Source organism: Bos indicus, chromosome 14 (genome assembly GCF_029378745.1).
Source record: "Bos indicus isolate NIAB-ARS_2022 breed Sahiwal x Tharparkar chromosome 14, NIAB-ARS_B.indTharparkar_mat_pri_1.0, whole genome shotgun sequence".
In the NCBI taxonomy this organism is placed as follows: Eukaryota; Metazoa; Chordata; class Mammalia; order Artiodactyla; family Bovidae; genus Bos; species Bos indicus.
Genome location: NC_091773.1, coordinates 10,614,232 through 10,637,788, shown reverse-complemented (window position 1 = coordinate 10,637,788; position 23,557 = coordinate 10,614,232). Strand labels below are relative to the sequence as shown.

Below are 23,557 nucleotides of genomic sequence, written 5' to 3'. Positions count from 1 at the left end.
AACGTGGTACCACAAGCATAATACAAGGGTGGCCCCACACCACAGGCCACAGCGGGGGCCGTGTGGACAACCGTGTCTCCCCAAAACACAGCAGCAGCTACACAGGAACTCAAGTATGAACACCAAGTACCGCCAGCGTCCAGCGTATTCAGTTTCACTTAATTTAAAAGTGAAGTCGCTCAGTCGTGTCCGACTCTTTGCAACCCCATGGACTGTAGCCCACCAGGCTCATCCGTCCATGGAATTTTCCAGGCAAGAATACTGGAGTGGGTTGCTATTTCCTTCTCCAGGGGATTTCCCCGACCCCGGGATCAAACCTGGGTCTCCTGCATTGCAGGCAGATGCTTTACTGCCTGAGCCATTAGGGAAGCCCTTAGTTTGGATGATGTAAAAAATGAAACAAAAACAGCCCCACATAGGAATGTTGTACAAATGACCCAGTAACAGGTAAGATGCCAAGTTAAGTGGGAGAGGGAGGTTACTAGAAAGGCCTCTTTAGTGACAAAGTGACACAGCCACCGTGCATTTGTCACGACAGCTCCATGGGCTGTCAAGGCCAATGCCAGAATCTGTAAGACGGCATTTAGAGAGGCCGAACAATTGCCCTTAATTCGAGTGACTGATTTACAGAAAACACGGAAGGCGGAAGACAAAACCATTTCTCAGCATCTGGCCATAGAAGGTCACGATAACAACCATGCACAGGGAAAAATGAAGGCCAGAAAAGAAAGAAGAAGCAAGCTGACCATGCGACGGAGCCTTACGTGGGCTGATGATTACGGCTGCAAGAGTCCACTTACTTGCACTGTGCGTGATAATACTTTATCAGGTTCTGCAGCAGATCCACACCCTTTTTGGTCTTGATTTCATTAACTTTAATGAGATACTGTGGAAATAAAACAGAATTGGACATTGGTCATTACAGAGAAGGCTCTCTGGCATGGGTTTGGTTGCCAGATCACTGATTGTGAGTCTGCAGGAGGCGAGGCTGCAGCCAGACAGTGTGAGCTGACTTAGGGAATGCTGATCCAACAGTCACAAGTGTGCAACACAAACTGATTAGCGTGTTAACATTTTATAAATGCTTAAGATTAGTTTACTAGACAGGCGGAAACCAAACACAGCAAAACAGTCTGGAATAATGGATTATCCCACCCCCCACCCCGGTTAGTGGATCTCAAACTCATTGTTCACGTGGACAAAACCTGAAAGACGGACTGAAGGACAAACGGCATTCTCCTTAAGGAAACTGCTGTAAGACACTCAAACATTCAGACCAAAGAGGTAAATTGGAAAGTACTTTAGGTACTAAAAAGGGAAAGGAAAAAAAAATAATAATGCCCTTGGTTGCTGAGTCGCTTCAGTCGTGTCTGACTCTCTGCGGCCCCATGGACCATGACGGCCCGCCAGACTCCTGTGTCCATGGGATTCTCCAGGCAAGAACACAGGAGTGGGTTGCCATCTATGCGCTAAACATGACTGGCTCTGACTTTCACAACTGGCCAAGATTTTCTGTTGATGTTGTTTGCTTCTTGCTCACTTGTTTATGGTGTGAAAGTGCTCATGAACAGATAAGCTCCCAGAAGGAGCTGAAGGCTGATGAGGGGGGTCAGAACAGAAATTAAAAAAAAAAAAAATTAAGGAAGAAAAACTTGAAACTGAGAAAATTCTATCTACTTTAATATTTTCTGAAAACTGCCAAAAAAAAAAAAAAAATTCCATTACTCAGTATCAGAATGAGTTGGTCTCTAGGTCAAGGAATGCCAGTGTTCAACGGGAACCCAGTTTGAGAACCACTGCTCTACATCTACGGTAACATGCTTTTCATTGCATTTCCCCCCACGAATTCAGACTTTCCTAAGACTACTTCATTTCAGTTTCCATTCAAACTGGACACAGGGTTAAAAACAAAACAAAACAAAACACCATGCTGTACAACCTGTACTAGTTAAACTTAATATTCACCAGTGTTACCTCTCACCCCGTTTTTTGTTTTTTTTTTTTTTTTTTTCCACACTCACTCACAAGCAATATTAAAGTTCTCACCAAAGAATCCCGTTTTGGCTTAAAGAGCCCCCTAGGACCCGGGCTCAAAATATGAGACAACAGTGAGACGGCGGATCCCAAAAGGCTTGGAGAAAAGTGGAGATTAGAGAGTCCTTGAGAAACAGTCCCCTCCTGTGATCATCAAACCACAGCCCGCGCTTAAGCATAAGGACGGCTGACCAGCAGGAAAGGCGAGCGGGAACCGCACCCGAGGTGCAGGGCGCGCTCGGCCGTCCTTACCTCGCACATCTGGAGCTGGAAGAGGCGCCGCTCCTTTTCCATTTCCTCCGCGATCTCGGCGCCGGTGATCTCCGTGCGGATCATCCCGTGCTGCTTGGCGTGCTCCCTCTTCTCCTTCTCAATTTTGGTACTGTAACCGAAGCAGACGCCAGCATTTAAAAACCAGAAAACCACACTCCTGTCCTTAAGGACAGCCATTGACTCTTTCTTCATTACTGGAAGAGGCAGGGACTCTTAAACGGACAGCATCGATCAAAAGTTGAAAATCTTAAGTTCAAAGAAGAGTCAACACATTGTATGGATTTCCGAGGACACTGCCTACATTTTAACTTTGATCTCACCCTTGAGAGGGTTCATGTAAGTTCTCTTCCATGCTGGTTGGCAGCAAGTCACTGTGACAGTCTACTTTTTCTGCAGTAAAGCACTTTACATGATGCAAAAGAAATCAGGAGGTTGGAGGCCTCAGGCATATCTTGATTATTAATAGACTATAAGACTTGAGAGTTATTTCAAGAGTATATAATGGGTCTTTGGAGGCATGCACAAAAGTTAGCCAAAGGTAATATTCAATACTTCTCTAAACATAGGTTGTTTTTCACTCTCTAATGATGTTTTAGTTATTTAACCACCTGTCAATGGATTGTACACAGTCAAGATTTAGGAGAAATCCACATCTCTTCTTTGGAATGCTGTGAAAATGTTCTTCAGTTGGGAGAGGGCCAGGAGGGAGCCAAGGAAATAAGCACAGAGAAAGCACATTAAACCAAGAGCACCTGAGGGGGATGCTTGGCTACAGCAGATAATATTTTGGTATCGATACCAATGGCCACAGCTCTTTTTCCAAAAATCCATTTAATCTGAAAGCCGACTTCTAATTTTTTTTTTTTCTAACTCAGACTTTCTTAATGACTGCTTCATTTCAGTTTTCATTCAACTGGTGGTGGTTTAGTCGCTAAGTCATGTCTGACTCTTGTGACCCAATGGATTGTAGCCTGCCAGGCTCCTCTGTCCCTGGGATTCTCCAGGCAAAAATACTGGAGTGGGTTGCCATTTCCTTCTCCAGGGAATCTTCCCGATTCAGGAATCAAACCTGGGCCTCCTGCATTGCAGGATTCATTCAACTGGACACACGGTTTAAAAAAAAAATGCTATATACCTCAACCAGTAAAACTTAATATTCACCAGTATTATCTCTCACCAAAATTTTTTTCCCCACATTCACTCACAAGCGACATTAAAGTTCTCACTAAAGAGAGCCTATCATTTATAGTTGTGAAAGCAAAGACTGACCTAGCCTTTGAGTTTTCTTTTCAATTGCGGTGGTGGGAAATCAAACCCCAAGAAAGCCAATATCTTTGCCAACATACAACACAGTAGAAAAACTGAGCCATCAACTCAACGAAAAACTTACAAACTGGGCTGAGATTCACTGTAATACCCCAGTGTCTGGCATACCTAAGCAACTCTTCCATCATGTACCTCTCCAGGGGATCTTCCCAACCCAGGGTTAGAACCCCAGTCTCCTGCATCGCAGGCAGATTCTTCACCAGCTGAGCCACAAGGGAAGCCCAAGAACACTGGAGTGGGTAGCCTATCCCTTCTCCAGCGGATCTTCCCGACCCAGGAATCAAACCAGGGTCTCATGCATTGCAGGCTGATTCTTTACCAATTGAGCTATCAGGAAAGCCATCAGGGAAGAGGTGGTGTGCTTACAAAATACTGGGCCTACCATGGCAAGGAAATAGGTCTACCCACTAGGGGGAGCCCCAGGGTGAGAGCCGCTCTGCTGACATCTCTTTAGTCACTCAGTTGTGTCCAACTCTTGTGACCCCATGGATTGTAGCCCACCAGGGTCCTTTGCCCATGGGATTCCAGGCAAGAGTACTGGAGTGGGTTGCCATTTTCTTCTCCAGGGGATCTTCCCGATCCAGGAATCGAACTCATGTCTCCCGCATTGCAGGCAAATTCTTTACCAACTGAGCTATGAAGGAAGCCCCTCTGCTGACATAGGGGGCCCTGTAAGGATGTCTCCAGGAGGGCAAAGGAACTGACAGAGAATTTAATGATAATTGATATATCATCACCATAATAATATACATCATGCATTTGCTCAGCAGCAACATTAATAGGTATTGGACATCTGCTGGGACAATAAGAATTCACAATAGATTCATGTACAACTAAGTACATGAATAAATGAGGCAATTGCTTCATTAAGAAAAAGCAAAAAAAAGAGATTGGGAATTCAATCATAGCATACCTTCAGACTGACAATACATATTTATTTAATACCTGAGCCCTCTGTAAGACATATCAATAAATGGCCAGTCAGCAAACAAAGAGGTGATTCACTGGTGATCACAGAGATGAAAAATAAAAACACAATTAAGATGGACAATCTCAAATGCTACTGAAGATGCGGAACAATGAGAACTTCCATACAACGATGGTGTAGTAAAAACGGGGCGACCACTTTGGAAACCTATTTGGGAGTTTTAAAAATGAAATTAAACATTCATTTACCCAGTAACTCAACAATTCCCTCACTAGATATTTATCTAAGACAAACGAATCCACATTTGGACAAACGTATCCACAAAAAGACCAATGCATGAATGTTCAGGGCTTCCCAGGTGGCGCTAGAGGTAAAGAACTGGGCTGTTGATGCAGGAGACGCAGGAGATGTGGGTTCCATCCCTGGGTCAGGAAGATCCACTGGAGAAGGAAATGACAACTCACTCCAGTATTCTTGCCTGGAGAATCCCATGGACAGCCTGAGCACATATACATGTTCAACAATGCATATTTATACTCATGAAAATGTAATCACTGACAACTCGCTTAAAACACAAATCACTGTATTTATCTTACTGTACAAATGAGGAGGGGGTGGGGTGGAAGAGTGATGGGGATGGTTGTACAAGGGTGAGAAATCCTCACCTATCACGGCAACACAATACAGATGACCCAAGAAGGAACAGCAAGAGAAGCCTGAGGGGTGTGGGGAGAACTCAGGAGGCCTGCCCTCCTTGTAAGGACTCAGTTCTAATTCCTTTCTGCTGTGTGCAGACGCCCTTGGGCCTGGCAGTCCTGCGAGCACTCAAGACCCACTTGCACAGGGCAAGACACGCAGGCCCGATGCCATGGCCCACGGCCTTCACTTACCCCGGCTGGCCATTTCAGGAACCCTTCAGTTCTCAGCACCATTTGTCACCATCACAGCACATCAGAAGCATTCCTTAGGCAGCAAATCCTCAATGATGTGCGTATTACATAAGCAGTTACAGAAGTGGTTTCGGGGAAAACATTTTAATCCTGAATTTGTTTTTCTTTGGCTTGTGTTTTCACTTTACTGTTATTGCTGCCTACAGAAATGCTTTTATTCTCTCATGTTTATAGTTATCTAAGTTTATAGCCAAGACGTTTATTAAATGCTTTTAAATACATTTCTCCTCCCACCCCACCCCACCCCACGGAGTGGTGTTATAAATATCTCAGAGTACTAATAAGAATCACTACGGATGGTGACTGCAGCCTTGAAATTAAAAGACAATTGCTCCTTGGAAGAAAAGCTATGACCAACTTAGACAGTGTATTAAAGACAGAGACATCATTGCCAAGAAAGGTCCATCAAGTCAAAGCTATGGTGTCTCCAGTAGTCATGTCCGGATGTGAGAGTTGGACCATAAAGAAAGCTGAGCACTGAAGAACTGATGCTTTCGAAATGTGGTACTGAAGAAGACTCTTGAGAGTCCCTTGGACAGCAAGGAGATCAAACCAGTCAATCCTAAAGGAAATCAACCCTGAATATTCATTGGAAAGACTGATGCTGAAGCTTAATACTTTGGCCACCTGATGCGAAGAACTGACTCATTGGAAAAGACCCTGATGCTGGGAAAGACTGAGGGCAGAAGGAGAAGGGGCAACAGAGGAGGAGAGGGCTGGATGGCATCACCAACTTGATGGACATGAATTTGAGCAAACTCAGGGACACAGTGAAGGACAAGGAAGCCTGGCGTGTTGCTGTCCATGGGGTCACAAAGAGTTGGACACGACTGAGCGACTGAACAACAAATAATAAGAAAGGGATGAGGAAGAACGACCCATATAGTATGAGGATGAGCCAGGTCCACACTGAGGTCTGACAGGCAGCGTCTCCCTGGTCCCATGTGATCACCCCAGCATGCAGGCCTCTGGCTGCAGCCATGCTATGCTATTCAGGGGTCACAGAGACTAGAGAGGAAGCCACACTTACTGGCCTTAGGACCTTCCGAAACCCCTTAGCCTTTCTAAGCTTCAGTTTCCTGATCCACAAACAGGCAGTCCAATGCACACTGAGAGGGGTGCTGTGAGGAGGTCATGCGTGCAAAGCATTTTGCTCAGGCCCTGGTGAACAGACGGACGTTACAGTTGTTTTGTTGCCAAGTCGTGTCTGACTCTTTGCAACCCTGTGGACCGTAGCCCACCAGGCTCCTCTGTCCATGGGATTCTCCAGGCAAGAATACTGGAGTGGGTTGCCATTTCCTTCTCCAGGAGATCTTCTTGACCCAGGGAAAGAACCCATGTCCCCTACATTGGCAGGCAGGATTCTTCACCATGGAGCCACAACACAAACAGTAGCTGTCTTTTTATTTCTGAGTTGCCATGTTATCCAGAAATGGGTAAATGGTCTATGCTGCTGCTGCTGCTAAGTCGCTTCAGTCGTGTCCGACTCTGTGCGACCCCACAGACGGCAGCCCACCAGGCTCCCCCGTCCCTGGGATTCTCCAGGCAAGAACACTGGAGTGGGCTACAGTTATGCACTAACTATAATGAAAAAAAAAACTACCAGCCACGGACGCCAAAATAATCGAGAATGAAAGTACATCTCACTCTCGACGACCAGCATGGGAGGTGAAACCACCTCTAACCAGGTCAGCATACTCAGCCTCACGGTCCTTACAAGGATTGACCTGGCAGGGTTTTTCTCCTGAAGGAATTAGTTCAAGACTCTGTCCTTATTTTAGTTATTCTTTTTCTTAGAACACTTAAAACAGTAACAACAACAAAAAAAGAAACAGTTAAAAAAAACACACTTACAACTTCGTCTCATAATCTTTCCAAGCTTTGTCAAATGGTTTCTTGAGATCCTTAGAAAAGAGAAAATAAAATTGAGATTAAACGTGCTTTTGCTTCGAGGTGAATAATTTTCGAATCACATCTTAGCAGAAACAATTTCCGTTACAGGACACTGGAAACTTTACACAGGATGCTTTCAGGCCCACCACGTGACTTATTACAGCCAAGAAAGCTAAGAAAGTTGTAGCGCGAGTGTTCCCAGTCAAAACCACGAGGCAGTACCTGGTGGTTCTGAGAGGTGGGTCCACTGGGGTGGAGCCCAGACTCAGCACAGACCACCCCCCACCCGCCAATCTTCCCGACAGCATCTCATCTTGTTTCTCGGTCGATAAACTCTGTGAGTCGGTGTGTTTCTTCTAATGACCGCCTTCCAACAACACTTTTCATGCTGAAAAGTTCAGAGTGCCTTTCAGACACCAGTGCCACTAGGATCTTCAAAGACAAACCAGATTGATCCTTTGAAGCTGAAGTGAAAATCGAATTTCAGAACACTCACGCCTTTGACTCCCTTCAGGTCTCCTTTCAACAAGGAATCCAAGGTGAAGATCACATTGTGGCTCAGGCCCTGGAGCTGAAAAGCAAAGACGGGAGACGGTTAAAGACAGGAGCGCACAGGGAACCGCAAAGCCAGCTGACGCTCGGTGAGTGCCGTCGCCCCCACTCAGGTACAGACGCGATGAAATGAGGGCAGAGACCTTGATCGCCCTGCTCGCAACTGCATCCTCAGTGTCAGCGCCCAGGTTCTGTAGAAAAAGAAAGCTGTTCAGGAGTTCCTTGGTGGCGCAGTGGGAAGAATCTGTCTTGGAATACAGGACACGGGTTTGATGCCTGGTCTGGGAAGATTCCCACACTTGCAGAGCAGCTAAGCCTGCTCACTGCAACTACCGAGCCCGTGCTCTAGAGTGCACGAGCCACACTACTGAGCCCACGGGCTGCAACAGCTTAAGCCTCTGCGCCAGAAAAGAGAAGTCACTGCAACGAGAGGCCCGCACAGCACGATGAAGAGTAGCTCCCGCTCAGTGCAACTAGAGAAAGCCCACGTGCAGCAGCAAAGACCCACCACAGCCAAAAAATAAACAGATCTGTGCGTTTAATGGTAGGTAAATTTAATCCCAATTTTAAAGAAATAATGTAGTCTCCTAGCCATCTAATTTACTGAAGTGATGTAAAAGTTGCTCAGTTGTGTCCGACTCTTTGCAACCCCATGTATAGTCCATGGAATTCTCCAGGCCAGAATACTGGAGTGGGGAGCCTCTCCCTTCTCTGGGGATCTTCCCAACCCAAGGATTGAACACAGGTCCCCCGCATTGCAGGCGGATTCTTTACTGGCTGAGTCACAAGGGAAGCCCTAATTTACTACTTTTTAATAATCCACCTGCTGATGCAGGGGACACAGGTTGGATCCTTGGCCCAGAAAGATTCCCACATATGCCACAGAGCCACTAAGCCCAGGCAACACAGCTATTGAGCCTGTGCTCGAGAGCCCACCAGCCCCACTACTGAGCCCACGGGCTGCAACAACTTAATTAAACCCCTGCACCTGGAGCCTAGGCTCCACAGCAAGAGAAGCCACCGCAATAAGCCCGCACACCTCAACTGCAGAGTAGCCCCTCCTCGCCGCAACTGGAGAAAGCCCGTGTGCTGCCATGAAGACCCAGCATAACCAAAAATAAATAAATTAAAAAAAAAAAAGCAAACAAAAAAGAAAACTACTTAGCGAGTGCAACCTACAGCCGGAGGAGGGGTTTTCAGTGTTCTGGGGCAGTGGCCTGGGTCTCCTTGATTTTAGGGTGGAGCAGAGAGAAGTCCAGAGAGGAGAGAGGGGGAGGACTGTAACCAGCTGGGGAGCAGGGGGTGGGAAACCAAGGGGAGGACGGTCTAGTGTGCACCCAGTCAGGAGAGCCAGGGCTGACGAGAGTTTATGATACAGTCTGTCTTCAAGGAGACCCAGGCATCTTGGGGAAGCCAGTTTCAGCAGTGTGCAACCAAGACGCCAGGGACCCACAGCCCTGGTTTCACGTGCGGAGGCCATGGCTTCCCTCATTTGAGAGGTCATTTTGTTCACGTTCAAGTGTACTCATTTGTCAGGTCGCCCACCCACCCTTCCATCAATCATTGACCAAGTACCTATTCCATGACACCTGCGATGCCGGGGCTGAGATAGGGGTGCCGTGATGTCTAAAATGCCGCCTGCCTCTAGAGAGATCGCACCTGGGGGGCAGGCACAGTCAGCAGCAGCCAGCCTTAGCAGAGGATGAGGCCACGTGTTCACCAGCAGCGGAGGGAGAAACCGGTGTGTGAAGGAGCAAGGCTGACGATTACAGGCTCTGTGTGGGACCCTCTTAACCACATCTCTAAAGCAAGGATGTTACAAGCTGTTGCGGGTGGCTGCTGTGACGATACAGTGAGTTCACCCACGGGGAAAGTGCTAGTGTGTTCCCTGATACTTGGGAAAAGCTGAAGATGTGTTTACTTTGGAAATCCTATAGGATGTTAAATACAAATGAGGGTAACGTGGTGCTGAAGCTGAAACGTCAATCCTTTGGCCACTTGTGCAAAGAACTGACTCATTGGAAAAGACCCTAATGCTGGGAAAGACTGAAGGCAGGAGGAGAAGGGGACGACAGAGGATGAGATGGTTGGATGGCATCACCGACTTGACGGACATGAGTTTGAGCAAGCTCCGGGAGTTGGTGATGGACAGGGAGGCCTGGTGTGCTGCAGTACATGGGGTTGCAAAGAAATGACTGAGCCACTGAACTGAACTGAACTGAAGGCAATGTGGGAGCAGAGGCGGAAGGGCAGGGCGGAGAGGTCTTCTCTCCTGCCTGAACACCTCCCTAGCTTTGGCCTGAAGTTCTCATCCAAGGTTTCCTGCAGCAATAAGTCACTCCGCGTCCTGCCCTCTCTGACCACCAGTGTGACACACGAGGAGTTTCCCACCACTAGAGGGCTTGGACCAGAAACAACCAACTCTCTTTTTTATTTCAAAGACAAAGAGACTCCTACCAAGACCATCTCACCATCAACCATGCAGAGGAACAGCTGGGCTGGCAGGCCAGATGCACAGTCCGGGGGGGATCTGGGGTGCTGGATCTCAGGGCGTGGGGTGAAAACGACCTCAGATATTATAACGGTTTATGGCTTTCCAAAGGGTCACAGTATGTAAACTGAAACAGAATGACAGTATTCGAATTTCATGGGGGAAGCTATTAGGAAAGAAGCAAGCTTCCCTGGTGGTACAGTCTATAAGAACCCGCTGCCAATGCAGGATACACGGTTTGATCCCTGGTCCAGGAGGATTCCACATACTGCAGAGAACCAACCCCTTGTGCTGTTAACTACTGAGCCCAACACGCTGCAACTACTGAAGGCCACAATCCCTAGAGCCTGGGCTCGACGCTGCGGTGAGAAGCTGGCACACCGCAACTAGAGAGCAGCCCACCCCGGGCACTCTTCACAACTAGAGAAAAGCCCATACAGCAACAAAGACCCAGCACAGACAAGAATAAGTAAGTAACATTATTACAAAAAAAAATAATAAAATGCTTCCTGGGATGGAGGCTTGCAGGTAATAATGAAAAAAAAAAAAAAAAGGTGAAAAACACTGGCCTTGGATCTGAGATGGGGAAAAATAAAGATTAAGAGGATTCACTCTCTGTCCTGGACAGATAGCTAGAATAATATTTTGTCCTGAGTCCTCAACAATCTCATTCCTGGGCCACAAGCGCCCTGCATCCCGCTACCCTGTGGTCTTGGCACTTGGGGTCACGTCCACCTTGTGTGGACGGTGCTAAGTGAGGCAGGGACCTCCATTGATCAAGGCAGAACCTACCTATCCCGTTTGTGAAGGTCCTTGCATTACTTTCTTCTCAGCCTTTACCACCCTAACCATTTATATGCGTATCTGTTTCCTTATGTGTTTTGCTGTGTTCCCAACTTGAATGTGGGCTTCCCTGGTTGCTCAGACGGTAAAGAATCCGCCTGCAATGTGGGAGACCTGGGTTTGATCCCTAGGTTGGGAAGCTCCCCTGCAGGAGGGCATGGCAACCCGCTCCAGTATCCTTACCTGGAGAATTCCCATGAACAGAGGAGCCTGGCGGGGTATAGTCCATGGGGTCACAAAGAGTCAGACATGACTGAGCGACTAAGCACCATTTGAATGCAAACTCTGAGAGTGTGGTCTGCGTGTTCACTGCTATGTTTCCAGAATTTAGAACACTGCCTGGCACCCAGCAGCTACTCACCAAATATTTTCAGAATGAAGGAATCACAAAGTCACTTGTGTACAAGGTTCTTCTCTACAGGAATGTTCAGACTGATGGCAAGTTTAGTATTTATTGGAATTCCCTGGTAGCTCAGACGGTGAAGCATCTACCTACAATGCGGGAGACCCGGGTTCAATCCCTGGGTTGGGAGGATCTCCTGGAGAAGGCAATGGCACCCCACTCCAGTATTCTTGCCTGGGAAATCCCATGGATGGAGGAACCTGGTAGGCCTCAGTCCATGGGGTTGCAAAGAGTCAGACGTGAATGAGCGACTTCACTCACTTCACTTAGTATTTATCAGTAGAGGACCAGTTAATAAATTATGGGAAGTTCTATACAATAGCCATAAAGATGAGAAAGTTTTTTTATGTCTGACTTTGGAAATGCCTCCAAGATAAACTGTTTTGTGATAAAAGCAAAGTTAAAAACAGTATTCGTGGTGTATGAGGATTTGTACAAAAAGAGGGAAGAAAATACAGCTACGCTCAAATCATGTCAGAGAGGACACAGACTACACTGCTGACGGTCCCTTCCAGGGGTGGACACGGGTTGGAAGAGAAGCCTTTACTGTGCACCTTCTGCATCTGGGGGAGGTGAGGAGAGGGATAACCTGGATGGTGCTATTGATCCAAAAAAGGCAAAAATTCTAAAACAGAACATGGAGAGGCAGTGATTATCAACCATTTTGAACCATGAGTCCCACATCAAGGCTTTCACCAAGGCCTCTTGTCCTTTGGGAAATAAAAGCAGGAAAAAACAAAAAATATGCAAATGTCCTTGCCGCTTTGGCCTGAAGGCTGTGTTACAAAATAACAATGAGAGTCATGAAACTCCGTGGTTTGTACTGAAATTTGAGGGCTGTTTGGAAGGAAAAGTCCCTCAGAAGCCAGGTACTGACCACACAACGAACGCCAGCCCCACGCTTCGGCCCGTCATCGTGCTGAGGCACGGGCAAGCGCGGAGGACTGTAGTTTGCAGTGATGGAAACCCCAAGGCTGAAGAATTTCTCTGTGGTTATCTGCACACGTACTCTTGGGGGCTGATAAGAAACCAAGAAGGCAAAAATACCACATACTGTGAATTCAGAATCTTTCCAGTGATGAGCCTACGAAAAGGCCATAGGAAAAAAAAAATTTAAACGTACACAAACTCTTCTTATTTCCTGGGAAAAAGTTGGTTCATTTACAGAAACTGGCAAAGGAGATTGTGTGAATAGTAACTATTTATTTTTATAAAGATAGGGAGAGAAGTCAAAGAGAGAGCAGAGCAATCTCAAGAGAAGGAAACTTTTAGGACATATTTGGGCAAAACTAAACTTCCTTCCTGGGATTTCCCTGGTGGTCCAATGGTTAAGACTCTGAATTTCCACTGCAAGTGGGCGTGGGTTCGATCCCTGGAAGGGAAACTAAGATCCCACCTGCCACCTGCTGCAGGAAAAAAAAAAAAAAAAAAAATTAAAATAAATAAATACGTTCATGACAGAAATTTAAAAAGAACAATTTCCTTCCTTGGCCATCTCAAACAAGAACACCTACTCTCAGATATTTTAAGGCGTTGCTTCTGTGACAGAGATGGATCAGGTCGCTTCACAGTTGTAGGATTCTGTCATTTTCCTTTTTTTTTTTTTTTTTTGCTAATTTCCCAGCTCTTTCAGGAATCCTTTTCACGGCCTTGGCAAACTTTTCATTGCAAACGGATATATAACAAAAGCACCCCATGGGCAACGCAGTCAACGTGACACAGTAATAATATGGTGGACAGACTTCTGGTATCACCTTCGTAAGCCTCAGGGTTTTAAAAGAAGCCTTTCAAATCCATCATATAATCACTTCCTATTTATTTTACTGAGGTCCTATTGATTACTCCACTCCCATTTACTCCCAACCCATTTCCTTTATCAATAAAGTTGAACTAACATAAGCTCTTTGTGATTCAAGATTACACAAGGTAGAAGGGCATGTTTTTAAAAGTACATCTTTTCCATTTTATTAAGCGCATAACACACTAAAGCCCCTTTCAGGAGTGATGTTCAGTTGTGGTAAATACTTGTGCTTTCCAAACAAACTGTTATTTGTTTCCTTCCTTACAAAAGGGCAATTTCCCCTGTGAGCACACATATCGAGCCCACCAAGGAATCCGGGGTAAATCAGACAGGGAGTGGCTGAGGGCTACCATTCTGCACAATGATGCAAAAGTAATTTGTTTAAGCATATAAACTCTGATTAATATTGGCTTTGAGAAAAACATTTTGCCTGCAACTGCTTAAATGCTACCAGACGTTATACAAACTGCCCTTGTAATTCCAGCCACTAGAAAAGGCTTCATGAACGGTTTTCCTGGATATAAAAACACACACACCTCCATGCCCTTAGTTTTTCTTTATCCCTGTAGAGCTTTGCTAGGAAATGATCTTGTTATCTGTTTGCTGATTACTGCCTATCTTTTCTAGAAGGTATGCTTCCTAAGGGGAGGCAGCTCCTCTGTTTTGTTCACTAACTGATCAGATCCCAACACAGGAGCCGAGCGGCAGCTGTAGGTCTTCAGGCTCCAAGGCAGCTGCTGGCTGGCCGGTGTGGGCCTGGCGATGGGGTGGGGCAGTGACTCAGCAGCACAGCTCTGCAGACGGTACCCCCAGGACACCTACAGCACACCTACAGCACCGACCTGCACATGCGACTCTGTCAACTAACGAGGACGTAATCCACTTGCTTTGTCATCCTGCATTACTTCTGACAACCCCTTTTCACTGCCCACTGGTTTCTCTTTCTCTTTCCCCTCTGCAGATAGAAACAGTTCCTCTGAAAGTAAGGCTAATGCGAATCTGCTGACTTGCTCAGCACATTGGAAAATCCAATTAAAGTAATGAGCCAGCTCCCAGCCGGTCTGCCGAGGTTCCCTGGTATAAATTAGGTCTTCTGGCTCGTGTGTTAACTCCTTCCTGCCCCGCAGAGTGACTCACCACCGTGAAGCTGTTTTACCCTGGTGCCCGGGCATCAAGCCGTCTTCCAGGGCATTTAAGATCCGGAGGAAAGAATTCTTGGCAGGAGCCACAAGGCATGAAGCCATGCATCACTCCTGGCCTGTGGCTTTGGGAGACCGCCTGACTTGCTGACTTGGCTCCCTGATTTGAAAATGGGATTCCTGGCGCCTTCCTCTACGAGCCCGAGCCAGTGTGCGGGGACCAGGGCCTGACGCCAACGAAATTCTTGCTTCACTGCAGACACACAGGGTTGCCTGCTTCATTGGCGGCTCCTGAGAACCATGCAAGGTGTGTTCAAACACTCTATTAAGTGGAGGCATCAAACCACAAACCAGGCCTGGCACTAAAGGTAATGAACTGCTTACCTCACTGTCTTCTTAGAGGTATCAGAATGCTTTGAAAACTACGATATACTATATACATGAATGAACAGTTGTTATCAGCTATTACTAACCTATTAAGTAAGGGAACGATTGAGGGCAGAAGGAGAGGAGGATGAAAGAAGAGGACAGGGCTGGATGGCATTACCGATGCCATGAACTTGGGCAAACTCTGGGAGATGGTGAGGGACAGGGAAGCCTGGCATGCTGCTGTCCATGGGGTGGTGAAGAGTTGGACACAACTTGGCGACTGAACAACAACAAAAGCATATTGAAAAGCAGAGACATTACTTTGCCAACAAAGGTACATCTAGTCAAGGCTATGGTTTTTCCTGTGGTCATGTATGGATGTGAGAGTTGGACTGTGAAGAAGGCTGAGCGCCGAAGAATTGATGCTTTTAAACTGTGGTGTTGGAGAAGACTCTTGAGAGTCCCTTGGACTGCAAGGAGATCCACCCAGTCCATTCTGAGGGAATCAGCCCTGGGATTTCTTTGGAGGGAATGATGCTGAAGCTGAAACTCCAGTACTTTGGCCACCTCATGCGAAGAGTTGACTCATTGGAAAAGACTGATGCTGGGAGGGATTGGGGGCAGGAGGAGAAGGGGACGACAGAGGATGAGATGGCTGGATGGCATCACTGACTCGATTGACGTGAGTCTCAATGAACTCCGGGAGTTGGTGATGGACAGGGAGGCCTGGCGTGCTGCAGTTCATGGGGTCGCAAAGAGTCAAACATGACTGAGTGACTGAACTGAACTGAAGCTTTATTTTATTTGGTTACATATGCATTAAGGGGAAACAGATTCTGCTCAGAGGTCAAGGGGTGAGAGGTAATGATGCTTCTTCATCCACTGCTCAGGGCTTTGCAAGTGCAACCCTCACAGCCACCAGAGTGCCCTGTGCGCACACAGTCAACCGGGGGACGTGCACTCGGCCAGGCTGCACTCGGGCAAGGCATTCAAGGCCACTCCACATGCTGCCAAGGGGGCGTGACATGCAGACACTGCCTGCAATGCATGCAAAATGTCTGGCACAACACAGACTCTTAATATTAAAATGTAACCCCGTTTATTTTCTTAGAATTCTTTACACATGAAAAGCTCAGCAGTAATGGTGGAAAAAAATCTAATGATAGCATTTCAGATCCTGAAATAGGTCTTCTGAGGCTCGAGGAGTGGAGGGGAGACTCCCAAGTGTCCTTCGGATTATACCACTCTTTCCTTTGGTAAGTTTCAGAGTGGTTCCCCTGCTTCATCCTCCTATAAAACTGCAGGATAATGTACCCCGTTATACCCTGCTCTAACCTAGGCAGCCTGAAATAGTTATTAAAATGACAGATGGCATTGTGTTTAACAGACGTTATCTAAAATTACTGGGGCTTGCCCAGGTGGTGCAGTGGTAAAGAACCTGCCTGCCAATGCAGGTGACACAAGAGACCCAGGTTCAATCCCTGGGGCGGGAAGATCCCCTGGAGGAGGAAATGGCAACCCACTCCAGTATTCTTGCCTGGAGAATTTCATGGACAGAGGAGCCTGGAGTTATTGCTTTAGAGGAGTCTAAAGTTATTGCTTGAGACAACTCTCTTAAGATGAGTCTTGGTCTCACCCAATTAATGAGGAAACAGGCTGAGAGAGGTTAAGCCACCTGCCCAAGGTCAAATGGTAAGTAAAGGGGTCGGTCAGCATATTAATGAAGGTTCTCACTGACTCCAAAGGCTGTTCCCTTGTGCTCTGCCACGCTGTCAGACTGAGATTTTAAAGTGCTTATCAGACCACATCAACCTCTTCCCAGTAGCTGGCTTCACGTGCCCCCTCCCAGTGCAGGTCTGGCCCCCACACATGTCCTAGGCTCCCCCACCAGGTCCCACAAGCCTTCGACCACTCCAGGCCTCCTCCGTTTCTTGACCCATCACGTTCTCTCCTCCGGGCACCTGCTGGGCCTTCTGTCGGGACCACTCTTCCCTCTGGCTGCTGGCGAAGCAGGCTTCCAATGTCCAGGCCACTTCCTCAGGGAGGTCCTGACCAGTCTAGTTCTAGACTGATCGCTTCTCCCTAATCTCCCATTACTCTCAACCAGCAGAACAGGTTCTCTTTCAGGAGAGTCTGCATTTTAGAGTCGGTTGTTTGTGTTTTTTCACTTTCTGGAGCAAAGCTTCTTGAGGACAAGGGGCTCTGACTGTTTTGTCGACCACTGTGTTACATCAAGTCCTCAGCACAGACACAATATATATACGCCGAGTAAAATGCTTGTTGACTGAGTAAACGGATGAAAAAATGAGTTTGAACCCAGGCTCCCTGCATTGGGAGCATGGAGTCTTAGCCACTGGGCCACCAGGGAAGTCCCTGGGCAGCTCTGCTTTAGGGAACTGTAGGCTTCTTATGAAACAAAGGTTCTTAGGCTACCATATTTTACAAAACAGGAAAACATTTTCAAAGTATATAAATAAATGAAGAATGGAGTTATAAAACAGCACTACAGTATGACAGAAATGGTATGGACCTAACAGAAGCAGAAGATATTAAGAAGAGGTGGCAAGAATACACAGAAGAACTGTACAAAAAAGATCTTCACGACCCAGATAATCACGATGGTGTGATCACTGACCTAGAGCCAGACATCCTGGAATATGAAGTCAAGTGGGCCTTAGAAAGCATCACTATGAACAAAGCTAGTGGAGGTGATGGAATTCCAGTTGAGCTATTTCAAATCCTGAAAGACGATGCTGTGAAAGTGCTGCACTCGGTATGCCAGCAAATTTGGAAAACTCAGCAGTGGCCACAGGACTGGAAAAGGTCAGTTTTCATTCCAATCCCAAAGAAAGGCAATGCCAAAGAATGCTCAAACTACTGCACAATTGCACTCATCTCACACGCTAGTCAAGTAATGCTCAAAATTCTCCAAGCCAGGCTTCAGCAATATGTGAACCATGAACTTCCTGATGTTCAAGCTGGTTTTAGAAAAGGCAGAGGAACCAGAGATCAAATTGCCAACATCTGCTGGATCATGGAAAAAGCAAGAGAGTTCCAGGAAAACATCTATTTTTGCTTTATTGACTATGCCAAAGCCTTTGACTGTGTGGATCACAACAAACTGTGGAAAATTCTGAAAGAGATGGGAATACCAGACCACCTGATCTGCCTCTTGAGAAATCTGTATGCAGGTCAGGAAGCGACAGTTAGAACTGGACATGGAACAACAGACTGGTTCCAAATAGGAAAAGGAGTTCGTCAAGGCTGTATATTGTCACCCTGCTTATTTAACTTATATGCAGAGTACATCATGAGAAACGCTGGACTGGAAGAAACTGAAGCTGGAATCAAGATTGCTGGGAGAAATCTCAATAACCTCAGATATGCAGATGACACCACCCTTATGGCAGAAAGTGAAGAGGAACTCAAAAGCCTCTTGATGAAAGTGAAAGTGGAGAGTGAAAAAGTTGGCTTAAAGCTCAACATTCAGAAAACGAAGATCATGGCATCCGGTCCCATCACTTCATGGGAAATAGATGGGGAAAGAGCAGAAACAGTGTCAGACTTTATTTTTCTGGGCTCCAAAATCACTGCAGATGGTGACTGTAGCCATGAAATTAAAAGATGCTTACTCCTTGGAAGGAAAGTTATGACCAACCTAGATAGCATATTGAAAAGCAGAGACATTACTTTGCCAACAAAGGTTCGTCTAGTCAAGGCTATGGTTTTTCCTGTGGTCATGTATGGATGTGAGAGTTGGACTGTGAGGAAGGCTGAGCGCCGAAGAATTGATGATTTTGAACTGTGGTGTTGGAGAAGACTCTTGAGAGTCCCTTGGACTGCAGGGAGATCCAACCAGTCCATTCTGAAGGAGATCAGCCCTGGGATTTCTTTGGAAGGAATGATGCTAAAGCTGAAATTCCAGTACTTTGGCCACCTCATGTGAAGAGTTGACTCATTGGAAAAGACTCTGATGCTGGGAGGGATTGGGGGCAGGAGGAGAAGGGGACGATAGAGGATGAGATGGCTGGATGGCATCACTGATTTGATGGACGTGAGTCTCAGTGAACTCCGGGAGATGGTGATGGACAGGGAGGTCTGGCGACCTGCGATTCATGGCGTCTCAAAGAGTCAGACACGACCGAGGACTGATCTGATCTGATCTGACAGTATGAGCCCAGTATTGTTTAAGTATTGTATGATATGTAAAAGGCAAAAGAAGAAGGGGACGGCAGAGGATGAGATGATTAGATAGCCGCTGACTCAACCGACATGAATCTGAGCAAATTCCAGTAGCGAAGGACAGGGGAGCCTGGAATGCTGCAATTCATGAGGTTGCAAAGAGGTGGACACGACTCTAGCAAATGAACAACAACAATTGTATGATAAGAACTAGTCACAGGAAAACAAGACGTATGTACAGACAGAAAAAAATGTCAGAAGCTAGCTTGCTAGCTAGTTCCCAACCCCTTAACGGTAGACTGTAAAGTAATTGGTCATTTTTATTTTACTCTTTTTCCCCCTGCATTTTCCAGGTCATCAGCAATGAACTGGCTATTACTTTTACATAGGCTGTTATTAAAAAGAAATTTGACACAGAACCACAAGAGGGTGATATAATCACCCAGAAGCGTATTTCTCATTTACCTTACTTATTATTATAAGATAGAAAGCAGGTGGTATGTATAAAAGTAAAATAATTAATAAGACAGTGGATTTGGATGAAAAATGTTGCATCTTCTCTATAACACTAGGGAGGGCTTCCCTGATGGGTCACTGGTAAAGAATCTGCCTACAATGGGTCGCAAAGATCCCCTGGAGAAGGAAATGGCAACCCACTCCAGTATTCTTGCCTGGGAAATCCCACAGGTTACAGTCCACGGGGTTGCAAAGAGCTGAACACGACTTAGCGACTAAACAGTGACAACAACATAACACTAGGGAACCCGGGCTCTCTGCCCAGGACAGCAATTCTTCCTAGTGGTTCCCAACGTGCAGTCCTTGGACCAACAGTGTCAGACCAAGTGGGAACCTGTTAGAAACAAAATCTCCAATCTTATTAATCAGACTCGGGGGCAAGAGGGGACCAACGACCTGCTTTTAAGCAAGCTTTCTTGGGAAGATCAACGCAAGGGCAAGTTTGGGCCCCGCGGCCTTAGCTCTTCAGAGTAGAAGGAAAACCAAAGTTCTGTTAGAGAAGAAAGCCCTACAGCCAGAGAGTGGGAACCACTCGCCTAAGGCTTGAGGCATAATTCCTATGAAGAAAGAACAGAGGTGAGTGAGAGGTGAGGAGAACCAAATTCCCACTTTAAGCTAAAGGGACTGGGAACGAGCAAGTCTGAATTTAAGCAGAAAGTACAGTTTTACTGAAATTTTTGCAGAGAAAACTGGGTATGTGTAGGAGTGTCAGGGAATAAGAGAACACCTTAACGTAAAATAATGCAATTATATTTTGTCTAATTCAATTTAAGTAAATGACGGGTTAGATTTAACATCATTTCCTACATCAACAGTGAAACTGAAAGCACGATTTTCCTTTGTACGTGTGGCACCTTTCCTTTGCATTATGTGATTTCATCTGAGGATAATAACAAGAAAAGGGAGGGGAGGGCAGCTAAGATTTGTAAGATCGAGATACATGAGAAAGCAAAAGAAAAAAGCCTGTATAGGTATGCCTTGGTTTCAAAGAGTCAGGCCGACCCTAAGGGCTTCTTTATTGTGCTTGAGATGATTAATCAGTTAGTTCGTGGTCAACCTTCAGACCTTTAATTTCATTTCCATGCATGCCACCTATAACCTGCTACGTTTAAACTAGAACAAAACCATAATGAAACTGACATCGAATCACATTTTCCTTGCCTTCCTTGAACATCTTTATCACACATTACGGGACATGTTTTACAACAAACTTTTACTTAGGAAGAACCTTGTCAAGGCAATTTAAGACATGGCTCACCATGTACTGGGAGGACAAGGTGATGCCACTCAGCAGACAGGTTCTGTCTTCATTTCCCTGGTCAGAAAACAGGCATCTGCTGCTCTCTTTGCCTAGACCACCGTGCTCTCTCGGCTTGGTCCACATCTCACTTCTCTTGATCTTCAATGAGTATTTTAGAATTCAAAGAATTTCTCTAACTCAAGGGTCCCCCAAACCCTGGGCCATGGACTGGCACCAGGCCGCACAGCAAGAGGAAAGCCACAGGCTAGCAGGTGAAGCTTCGTCTGTGTTTACAGCTGCTCCCCACTGCTCACAGTACCACCTGAGCTCCGCCTTCTCTCAGGTCAGCCCGGCTGACGTATTTTGAGGCCACCCCTGAAGAAAAAGAACCTTCCTACACATGCCTGTGATGTTAAGTGCTGCTAAGAAACCAAATAAAAGTTTTCTCTACTTGTGGGAAGCAAAGAACAGGAAGTTTTAAAAATCTGGTCCTAAACCCATATCCACCTTTCCCTATAGAATGAAGCAGTGCTTTAGTATAAACTACTAAAAGATCCTGTATAAGCAATCTCTTAAACAGAAGGTGACAGTCAAGCTTAGCACAGAGGCTGGAACAGAGCGGACACTTAGTAAACGCTGGCTGAGTGGAGGCCATGCTTTTAGAAAGAGTCTTTTATTTTCTTTCTTTTTAAAGATACTAAAGTATTGGTATTTTCTAAATCTCTCGAAATATCAGGTGTATCAACTGATGCTTAGTGTTGTGTGATGTTTCTATTTAAAGAAAAGCACATCTACAAGCCTGAGAGTAGTTTCACAAAATATTTATTAATTATTTGTGGCTCAGGTCAAGGGTCTCTCTTCTGGGAAGGCTTTCTGGGTCTCCGTGCTTTCTGGATGAATGGGTGAGGGAGGGAGTGAGTGAATAAAGGAATCTGCCTCTGGTGACCTAGCTTAGGAAACAGCAGAGCAGAGATCTGAACTCAGTTGTAACTGACTTCAAAGTCGTGCTACGCCTGCCAGCTCTCTGAACTTCCAGCTTCTCAACCCAGCTGGGCAATAAGTCAATAAAAGGGCCATTCACTCTGAGTGGAAGACAGAGTCAGCTACTAGTTCCAGATGAAATCAGGAGGCTTGCTTCTTCCTGTTTAAACCTCAAGGTACCACAGGCAGGGGAATCCTCTAAGATAAACAGACAACGCATAAACAAAAGAGGCTTAAAATACTTGAAAACCATTCACTGAAATGGAAGAAAGAAAGAAATTCTCGAAGAGTAGATGTGAAATGGAAAAGAAAACGAAAACCAAGAAACAGGACAGATGAAATGGACCCACTGATCCAGCAGGGGGCCTGGGGACCTGCCTGATCCTAACATCTCAGGCAGCATTTCTCAGGGCGGGTCCATGCTGCTGCTGCTGCTGCTAAGTCGCTTTAGTCATGTCCGACTCTGTGCGACCCCAGAGATGGCAGCCCACCAGGCTCCCCCGTCCATGGGATTCTCCAGGCAAAAACACTGGAGTGGGTTGCCATTGCCTTCTCTGGGGCGGGTCCATGGGAAGAAGCTAATGCTTCTACAGGACAAGAAAGTCAGTGGTCAAGTAAGTTAGGAAAGCACTGGACCGGTCTCTTTCATTGCACGATGTCTCTAACCTTTGATGTATACATGTGCCCAGTAAATCTGAAAGGGTATTAATTATGTGGTGCTTCTCAATCCAGAACTCAAGGCATAGGATTCGTGTTTCAAGGAAAACTTAGGGAAAGGTGTTTCACATTCTGATATGCCCATTTCCAGGTAAGACAGAAGCAGAAGCACCGGGCCCAGCCTGGCCACTGAGCACAAGGGCTTACGGGGTGTACACACCTCAAAGCACCCACTTGGCAGGTACCATGGAGCCTAAGTCCCAGCCATGCTCCCCTCACCCATCCATCAGGGAGAAGACTGGTGGGGCTGTGCAGCACCTCTGCCCACAGGTCTGGGCTGGACGGGGTGGTCTCATCCGAGGGCCACAGAAAGTGGAGGTGAGGGGTGAATGGAGGCACCATTCAGCAGGAGTCCATACCAGTTCAAGACAGAACATTTAATGTGAAGCAAGAAGAATGCAGATAGGAGGCCAAGCCTGGGATGGCAATGGGAATCCAGGGAGAAGGCAGAGAGGCAAAGAAGCAGGTGCAAGGCAGAGACTGGCAGAATTTTCTGAGCCAAGGAAAGTTATCTGCATTTGCTTTTCACCAAGCAGCTACAGACTGGGGCTAGAGAAGGCGGTCTGGAGGCTTCTGGGACTAACATCATGCAGCCAGAGGGCTGTTGATTATCTCAAAGACAGTGTTTGCCTTACTCTTGCAACATCCGTGCCACTATTTCATTTGCTATTCTTTAAATCCATACTTTTTACTTAAATAGAAGTGCAAATGTTAGTCGCTCAGTTGTGTCCAACCCTTTGCAACCCCATGGAGGTCAGGCTCGTCTGTTCATGGGATTCTCCAGGCAAGAATACTGGAGTGGGTTGCATTCCCTTTTCCAGAGGTTCTTTCCTGACCCAGGGATCAAACCTGGGGTCTTCTGCATTGCAGGCAGATTCTTTTACTACTGAGCCACCAGGGAAGCCTTTACTTAAATAAG

The 23,557-nt window shown here is 46.4% G+C and overlaps 1 protein-coding gene across 4 annotated transcripts in view; it reads right to left on the bottom strand.

Moving 5' to 3' along the window:
* The window catches only part of ASAP1 (ArfGAP with SH3 domain, ankyrin repeat and PH domain 1), a 339,744-nt gene that overhangs the window by 75,432 nt on the left and 240,755 nt on the right, over nucleotides 1-23,557 (bottom strand). For all 4 annotated transcript variants that reach the window (XM_019973810.2, XM_019973812.2, XM_070802437.1 and 1 more), the window contains 4 exons: nucleotides 7,901-7,975; nucleotides 7,366-7,415; nucleotides 2,287-2,416; nucleotides 801-886 (listed from right to left, as the gene is read on the bottom strand). In XM_019973810.2, the coding sequence (XP_019829369.2) occupies nucleotides 801-886; nucleotides 2,287-2,416; nucleotides 7,366-7,415; nucleotides 7,901-7,975 (341 nt within the window). The remainder of the gene's footprint in view (nucleotides 1-800; nucleotides 887-2,286; nucleotides 2,417-7,365; nucleotides 7,416-7,900; nucleotides 7,976-23,557) is intronic.